Raw genomic sequence first — 9,567 nt, 5'->3', positions numbered from 1 at the left:
TTTCAATATTTAATTGTTGCTAGATTATAGAAAGTTTATTTTTGTATGTTGATCTTCAACTCTTGCTAAACTTATTAGAGCCAGTAGTTTTTTTGTAGATTCAGTAAAATTTTTTATATAGATGATCATGTTGTCTGAATAAACATAGTTTTACTTCTTCCAAAACAGTTGTTTCAACATGAGTGAGAAAGTAACTGTTTCTTTAAGACACTCATGCTCTGAAGAGAGTGTTTGAAATATTTTTTATTACTATGTCATTTTAGTGACTGAGGCTGTGGTGTGCCCTTGTCTTCTCCTCTTTAGGGATGACCAATGCACTCTCCCTATCCTACACAATCTGTCATTGACAAATAGTGAGGGGAAAAGCTCTGGACATTGTGACCCGTCCCAACAGACCCACCTTTGGACTAGATTGGGGTGCCCACAAAAGCTGACCTTATGTGTGGACCCAATTGTTTCCAATATCTGGACACTGCCTAGAGGTCAGTACTGAGACCCCACCCTGCTTCCAGAAGTATCCTTGGATGGTGATGAGGTATTCCTAAAAAGGGCACAGAGCTTCTACATGACATATACTACACCGTCCCACCTCTTTTTGGACTTTAATGAATACGGAGTCAAGCAGTCTGGCTTTAGAATAGAGGGAGTTCCAAGAGGGTCCACCATATCCCACTCCTTCAGTCCATCTGCTGTCACTATCCAGTTTGAATTCTCAGGATAATTGATCTCTTGTATCAAAAGGTATCTGGCCCCAGCTGCTCCAGCAGACATCGTGACTGCCAGGTAGACGGTTCCAGCAAAGGTGATCCAGCCACATTTCTCCCAGGCATTCTCAAGTGTCTTTTCTCCAAGACTCCCATTCCCATTCCACCCTCCCACCCTCATTTTTGTCTTCAGGACTTTGGGCCCTCAGGTCACTGCAGGCCTGTCCTTCACATGCAGCTTTAAGGAGTAGGGTCTGAATTGTAATCCACAGTTGGAAGGCACTTCCCCTTAGTTAAAGGTGTGATCCTTTGCCTTTAAAAAAACAGAAAGAAAGAGAAAATGGAACTGGTTCATTGAAAGAGGGTAATCTCCTCATCCTTGAAGGGGCACCCACAGGAGACGAACAAGTACCTACTTGTCAGACGTGCTTCACAGGGGATCCTACATTGGGTGAGAGGCCAAAATTGATGATCTCCAAACCTTTTCAAACAAAACAGCCTAGTTCTAAGAAGGAGGTCCCTTCACTTTGCACATAATTTGGCTTGTCAGAGCCCCTAAGTTGGTTTGTAAAAACTTCAATACGAAATTCTAGTACCCGAAAGATCATCTAGTTCAACCCTGAGACTGAGGGCCCAAGAGAGGAAGAAAATTACCTGAGGTCACGCTGATGGCCAGAGGCAGGAAAGAATTCAAGGCCAAAGTTCATGGCCTCAGCCCAGTGTTCCTCCCACTGCTCTGATCCCTTCCTCTGGGTGGAATTCCTGAAGACTCTGGTTCCAACTGAAGAGTCATTTGGATGATGGCATCTCAGTAAGAACTCTTAGGTATTGTGTCAAACAGTGCCCATCAGCCATTATATCACACACGTTTGTGTGTTTGTTTTTTATTGCCTTCTCTACTAAGAAGCAAACTCCATGAATGCAGGGATTTCTTTATTGATATTTCTCCCCATGTCTAGAACATTACCTGGTTCTTAGTAGGTGTTCCACAAATATTTGTCAAAGGAAGACGGGAAAGAGGGAGGGAGGGAGGAAGGGATCATCAAGGTAAAAGAGGCCATTATACCTTCCAGTGGGTCTCTATGTCTTATATTCTTCACTTCTCCCCATCCTCACTGCCCCTGCCCTGGTTCAGAGCCTCATCTCTCACTTGGACCATCAAGATAGCCTCCTTGTTCTATCCCTCCTCAACCCAATCCCCTGTCCCACAATGTCACAGACTAAGTTTCTAAAACCCAAGAGTTACTTCTCATTAAAATATGTCTAAGTGTCTGGGAGAAAACTTTTGCAAAACAGATATATGATAAGGGACTTATATCTAGGATATATAAAGAACCATCAAAACTTAATAGGAAAACAAGCAACCCATTTTTTAAAATGCACAAAAGATTTGAAGATACTACACCAAGAGGCGTGGACAAAACACAGGAAAGAATGCTTAGTTTCATTTGTCACTAGAGAAATGCAAATTAAAGTCACAATGAAATATACCTATTAGAATTGTTAAAATTAGAAAGAAAAAACTGACAATACCAAGTGCTGACAAGTATGTGAAGCAGTTACTCTCAAATATTGCATCTGGGAATGAGAAACAGTACAGCCATTTCAGGAAATAATTCAGTAGTTTCTTACAAAGTTAAATATACACTGACTAAACAGTCTGGAAATTCCAGTCTTAAATATTTACCCAGAAGAAATGAAAACATGTCTGCAAAAAGACCTATATGATAGTTCATAGCAGCCTAACTCAAAATCACCAACACTGGAAACAATCCTGTCTTAGGCTGGCTTCTCTAGAGAAGCAAAACCAGTAAAGCGTATAAATATAGAGAAAGAGATTTATATCAAGGAAATGGCTCACAGAGTTGTAAGTGCTGGGATGTCCCAAGTCCATGGGTCAGGACCGAGGTTTCTCCTGATTCACATAGCCACAGGGGCTGGTGAACCCAAGCTAGGCAGGTCAGAGAGCAGGGCTCTTGCTCACAGGCTGCAAAGATTGATGAATCCCAAGATCAGCAGGCAAGGCTGCAGATAAGCTGCTAGCTCAAGTCCCAAGAACCAGGGATCAGATGAATAGGAGCCAGCTGCAGGATCCACCATAAGCAAAAAGCCCCAAACCTTGCCAGAATGGCTACTTATATTCTATGTAGGCCACACACCCAAGGAAACTCCCTTTCAACTGATTGGCTACTCAGCAGAGCCATCATGGGGGTGATTGCATATCAGATCTCAACAGGGAAGTGATCACAACATTATATGACTGCCAAAACACTGAGAATCATGGCCCAGCCAAGCTGACACACAATCCAAACATTCCTCAGATGGGTAATGGATAAATAAACTATGGCCCATCCACACAATGAAATACAACTCAGCATTCAAAGGGAACAAACTACTAATGCATGCAACAATATGCATGAATCTCAAGAGCATTATACACAATAAAGGAAGCTTGATGCAAAATTCTACATGTGGCATGATTCCATTTATATGACAAGTTTTGGAAAAGGCAAAACTATATGGAGGGTTCCTAGAAACACACATATTTACTCAAGAAGAAATAGAAAATCTCAACATTCCTGTAACAAGAAAAAAGGTTGAATCAGTAATCAAAAACATCCAAACAAAGAAAAGTCCAGGACTTCAGTGGGAAATTCTACCAAACATTTAAAGATCAATGCCAATCCTTCTCAATCACTTCCAAAAATAAAGAGGAGGGAACACTTCCTAACTCATTCTAGGGGCGGGGCCAAGATGGCAGACTAGGTGGACGCTACCGCGGATCCCTCTTGCAACAAAGACTCAGAAAAACAAATGAATCAATCACATACATAACAATCTACGAACTCTGAACAACAAACACAGACTTAGAGACGGAAAACGAACAAATACGGGCAGACAGCGACCGTTTTCAGAACTAGGAGCCAGCGTACCAGGCAGGTGACCTTCAGAGCCCGATCCGGGGCAGAGCCCAGGGGGGCAGACGTATACAGAGCACTGAAGGAGAAAAACTGCCAACCAAGGATCATATATCCAGCAAAACTCTCTCTGAAATATGAAGGAGAAATTAAGATATTTACAGATAAACACAAGTTTAGAGAATTTGCAAAAACTAAACCAAGACTGCAAGAAATGCTAAAGGAGATTGTTTGGCCTGATGACCAATAATATCAGGTACCAGCACAATACAAGGTCACAAAACAGAACGTCCTGATATCAACGCAACTCAAATAGGGAAAGCACAAAAACAAACAAATTAAGATTAATTCTAAAAAATAAATAAATAAACAAAATAATACACATAACAGGAAATCATGGAAATCGATAGATAAACGATCACAATAATCAAAAAGAGGGACTAAATATAGGAGGCATTGAACTGCCAGATGGAGAGTGATACAAGGCGATATAGAACGATACAAGTTAGGTTTTTACTTAGAAAAATAGGGGTAAATAATAAGGTAACCACAAAAAGGAATATCAATTCCATAACTCAAGAAAAAAGCCAAGAAAAATGTAACGACTCAACAAACATAAAGCTAACTCATTCTAGCCACCATTACCCTGATACCAAGGCTAGAAAAAGACAACACACAAAAAAAATCTATAGACCAGTATCCCTTATGAATGTAGATGCAAAAATCTTCAACAAAATACTAACAAATCAAGTCCATCAGCATACAAAAAGGATTACACACCATGACCAAGACAAATTTATTCCAGGAATGCAAAGGTGCTTCAGCATAAGAAAATCAATCAATGTAATACACCACATTAATAGAATGAAGGAAAAGAACTACATGATCATCTCCATTGATGCAGAAAAAGCAAAATCTAATGCCCTTTCATGATATGAACACTCGGCAAACTCGGAATAGAAGAGAAATTTCAGAACATGATATGAAAAACCTACAGCTAAAATAAGACCCTCAGCGGGACAGATCGACACAGTGGCTGCAACAACGGGCTCAAGCATAACAACGATCATGAGGACGGTGCAGCACCAGGGAGTGTTTCATTCTGTTGTACATAGGGTCACTGAGTCAGAACCGACCCGACAGCACCTAACAACAACAGCAACATAATACTTATGGTGAAAGACTGAAAGCTTTGCCCTTAAGATTAGGAACAAGACAAAGGTGACAGCTAGTATTCAACCTTGTACTGGAAATTTTAGCCAGAGGAATTAGGCTAGAAAAAGAAATAAAAGGCATCCAAATTAGAAAGGAAAAAGTAAAATTATCTCCATTCACACGACATGATGCCATATATAGAAAATTCTACAGAATCCACAAGAAAGCTACTGTAGTTATTAAACGAATTCAGCAAAGCTGCAGGATACAAAATCCACACATAAAAATTAGTTGTGTTTCTATACACCAGCAATGAACAATCTGAAAAGGAAATTAAGAAAACAATTCCATTTACAATAGCATCTAAAAGGATAAAACACCTAGGAATAAATTTAACCAGTAAATTAAAAGACTTACATACCGAAAACTATAAAACATTGCTGAAAGAAATTAAAAAAGACCTAGATAAACGGAAAGACATCCCAAGTTCATGGATTAAAAGATTTAATATTGTTAAGATGTCAATACTACCCAAAAGTGATTCACAGATACAAGGTGTTCTCTAACAAAATTCCTTTTTTTCAGAAATGGAGATGTTAATCCTCAAGTTCATGTGGAATTGCAAAGGGCCCCAAATAGCTAAAAAATGGTCTTGAAAAAGAAGAACAAAGTAGGTGGACCCACACTTCCCGATTTCAAAACATACCATAAAACTACAGTAATCAAAACAGTGTGGTACTGGTATAATGATAGACATATAGACCAATGGAATAGAATTGAGAGTCCAAATAGAAACCCATACATCTGTGGCCAAATTTTGAACAAGAATGCCAAGTCCATTCAATGGAGAAAGAAGAGTCTTTTCAACAAATAGTGCTGGGACAAATGGATCTCCACACGCAAAAGAAGGAAGGTCAACACAGGCCTCACATTATATGCAAAAACGAACTCAAAATGAATCAATGATCTAAATATAAGAACTAAAACCATAAAACTCTTAGAATAAAACATATGGGTAAACCTTCAAGACCCTGTGGCAATGGGTTCTTGGATAGTACACAAAAAACATGAAACAAAAGAAAAAATAAACTAATTAGATTAATCAAAACTAAAAATGTGCATCAAGAAAGTGAAAAGACAACCTATGGAATAGGAGAAAATATTTGCAAACCACATATCTGATAACTCAATAACAAAAAGATGAGTAACACAATTAAAAAATGATCAGAGAACTTGAAGAGACATTTCTCCAAAGAAGATACACAAATGGCCAATAAGCACATGAAAAGATGCTCAACACCATTAGTCATTAGGTAAACACAAATCAAAACCACAATATGATTCTACTTCATACCCACTAGGATGGCTATTATCAGAAAAACAGAAAACAGCAAGTGTTGGAGAGGATGTAGAGAAATTGAAACCCTTGTGTATTACTGGTGGGGATGTAAAATGGTGCAGCCACTGTGGAAGACAGTTTGGCAGTTCCTCAAAAAGTCAAACATAGAATTACCACATGACCCAGTATTTCCACTCCTGGGTATACACCCAAATGAAACGAAAGCAGGGACTCAAACAGATACCTGTACACCAATGTTCACTGCAGTATTATTCACAATAGCCAAAAGGTGGAAACAACTGAAGAGACCGTCAACAGAGAATGGATAAACAAAATGTGGTATGTACAAACAATGGAATATTATTCAGCCATAAAAAGGAATGAAGTCCTGATACATGCTACAACATGGATAAACCTTGAAAACATTATGCTAAGTGAAATAAATCAGATACAAAAGGACTAATGTTGTATGATCCCACTTACATGAAATAGCTAGAAGAAGCAAACACATAGAGACAAAAGTTTATTAGTGGTTACCAAGGACTGGGGAGAGGGGAGTGGGAGGTTAATATTCAGTGGGTATGAGTTTCTGTTGGGGGTATGAAAGGCTTTTGGAAATAGTGGTGATGGGTGTACAATATGGTAATGTAATTAGTATCACTGAATTGTACACTTAAAATGGTTAAATTGGCAAATTTTTAATAAACATTTTACCTTAATAAAATTTAAAAATATATATATATTTTCAGTAGGAAAGTGAAATTATTGTTGTAAACTAATTGGTATCAACCCCAAAATGTACCTACCCCTTCATAAATTTAATAAGAATAAAAATACTATTAAAAAAAAACTATAAGCATGATAATCATACCAGTAGTCAACAGAGACTTAAGTAGGGGAAGGAGACTAACTACAATGACACAAGAAAATTTTGGGGGGTGATGGCAACAATCTATATCTTGTTTGTTGTGGTAGTGATTATACAACTATCTACATGTCAAAGCTGACAGAACTGTATACCTTCAAAGGGTGAGTTTTACTGTATGCAAGCAATACTATTATAAGTCTGACGTTTAAAAAAATCCTTCTGTGGCTTCTCACAAGCAGGATAATGTCCAAGAAGCTTAGCTTGGCACTCAGGTCTCCAAGGGCTGTTCTACTCAACCCCTCCTGCTTCATTCTCCTTTACACAGCCCACACTTCATCCCAAATGAACGATTTACTGTTTCCCAGACACATTCTGAGCTTTTTTTTCTTTCTTTCCTCATGTTCTTCTCTCTGTCCAAAAAATTTTTTTTCTTTTCCCTGAAAGAAGTGAATCCTTGTGGAAAGAACACAGCTTTGGAGCCAGCTAGGCCAGAAATTCTTGACTATTGCAAGAAATCATATGATGTATTGCATTGGGCAAATCTGCTATAAAAGACCTCTTTAAAGTTTCAAAAAGCAAAGATTTCACTTTAATGACTAAGATGTGTCTGACCCAAGTCATGGTCTTTTCAGTTAGTTGCCTCATACACATGTGAAAGTTGGATAATGAAAAAAGGAAAACAGAAGAATTGATAGATTCAAACTGTGGCATTGGCAAAGAATATTGAATATACCACAGACTGCCAAAAGAATGAACATATCAGGCTTCGAAGATGTGCAACCAAAACGTTCCTCAGAAGCAAAGACGGCAAGACTTCTACTTGCTTACTTTGGATACATCATCAGGAAAGACCAGTTGGTAGAAAAGGACATCATGTTTGGTAAAGCAGAGGGTCAGTGAAAATGAGGGAAACCCTCAATGAGATAGATTGCCACAACAGCCACAGCAATGGACTCAAACTTATCAAAGATCGTGAAGATGGTGTAGGACCAGGTAACGTTTCATTCTGTTATTCATAAGATTACTGTTATAGATTGAATTGTGTCTCCCCAAAACGTGTATCAACTTGGCTAGGCCACGATTCCCAGTATTGTGTGGTTGTCCACCATTTTGTGATCTGATGTGATTATCTGATGCGTTGTAAATCCTAACCTCTATGATGTAATGAGGCAGCATTAGAGGCAGTTATGTTAATGAGGCAGAACTCAATCTGCAGGATTAGGTTGTATCTTTGGTCAATCTCTTCTGAAACATAAGAGAGAGAATGGAGCAGAGAGCAGAAGGACATCATTACCACCAAGCAAGAAGAGCAGGAGTGAAGTGTGTCCTTTGAACCCAGGGTTCCTCCACTAAGAAGCTCCTATACCAGGGGAAGATTGATGACAAGGACCTTCCCCCAGAACCAACAGAGAGAGAAAGTCTTCCCCTGAATTTGGACTTCTAGCCTCCTAGAATGTGAGAGAATAAATTTCTGTTTGTTAAAGCCATACATTGAGGTATTTCTATTATAGCAGCACTAGATAGCTAAGATAGTCACCATGAGTAAGAGCCAACTTGATGGCAACTAACACCTCTATGTGGCAGACAGCAAAAATGGTCCAAAACTCCCTTCTTCTTGTATCTTCGCCCTTTGCAATGTTATTTTGCAGCTTCTCCCATCAAGAGATAGCCTGCTTCCTCTCCCCTTGAATCTGGGCTGGCCTTGTGACTTGCTTTGGACAACAGAATGTGGCAGAATGATGGTGTGCCCATGCCAAGCCTAAGCCTCAAGAGGCCATGCACAAGTCCTCTCTCAAATTGCTGTCTCTTCCATGAGAACAAGCCTGGGCTAGACTGCTTGAGGATGAGAATCCACGTAGAAGAGAACCTAGTGTCCCATCCAAGACCATCTTAGGCCAGCCAGACTCCAGCCAACCTATAGACTCATTAACAACAACAAATGGCTATTGTTTTGAGCCATTCAGTCTTGGAGTGATTTGTTATGCAGCAATAGCTAACTGATAAAGTCAGTAACTCACCATATGACTCTGGGGAAGTTACTCAGTTTCCTCATCCATACAATAAAGCTAATAATACATACCTCACAGGGCTTTGTGAGTTCCATAAGGGACAATGTTTCTATAGAGCTGAGTACAGCGCCTAGGACACAGTTAGCACTTGATTAATGGTACTTATTTTTAGGTAGGTATTGACTTATCAAGCCCAACTCAGAGCTGACCTTGCAGAGCTAGCTCAAATGCCACTTCTTCCAAACAACCCTCGAGTCTTCAAGTTAGATGTAATTTTTTCCTCCTCTGAATTCCCATAACACTTTCTCTATCTCCTTCCATTGTACTTTCAATCATAAGTGCTTTGGAAATACAGCCATGGCCTTAAACATAAGGGTCCAATACAGAGGTAGGCTCAGAGATAAAGATTAAGTGATTTGTACAGACCTGGGACAGAAAATCTTTTTTCTACCTCTAAGGCCACTGTTTCTCCACCATTACATACAGTCCCCCTTCAAAGACATTGCCAGCATACTCCCTTGCTTATAGTTGTTGTTATTGTTAAGTGCCATCAAGTTGGTTCTGACTCATAGTG

At 39.3% G+C, this 9,567-nt stretch overlaps 1 protein-coding gene across 1 annotated transcript in view; it reads right to left on the bottom strand.

The window, feature by feature from the left end:
* Positions 1–944: 944 nt before the first annotated feature.
* Positions 945–9,567, bottom strand: part of LEXM (lymphocyte expansion molecule) — a 36,788-nt gene continuing 28,165 nt past the window's right edge. Inside the window, exon 11 of the mRNA XM_049875546.1 lies at positions 945–1,017. Within this exon, the coding sequence (XP_049731503.1) occupies positions 945–1,017 (73 nt within the window). The remainder of the gene's footprint in view (positions 1,018–9,567) is intronic.

This window comes from Elephas maximus, chromosome 3 (genome assembly GCF_024166365.1).
Source record: "Elephas maximus indicus isolate mEleMax1 chromosome 3, mEleMax1 primary haplotype, whole genome shotgun sequence".
Taxonomy (NCBI): domain Eukaryota; kingdom Metazoa; phylum Chordata; class Mammalia; order Proboscidea; family Elephantidae; genus Elephas; species Elephas maximus.
Note: the sequence above shows the minus strand (reverse complement) of the source record. Positions and strands in the feature narration are given on the sequence as shown.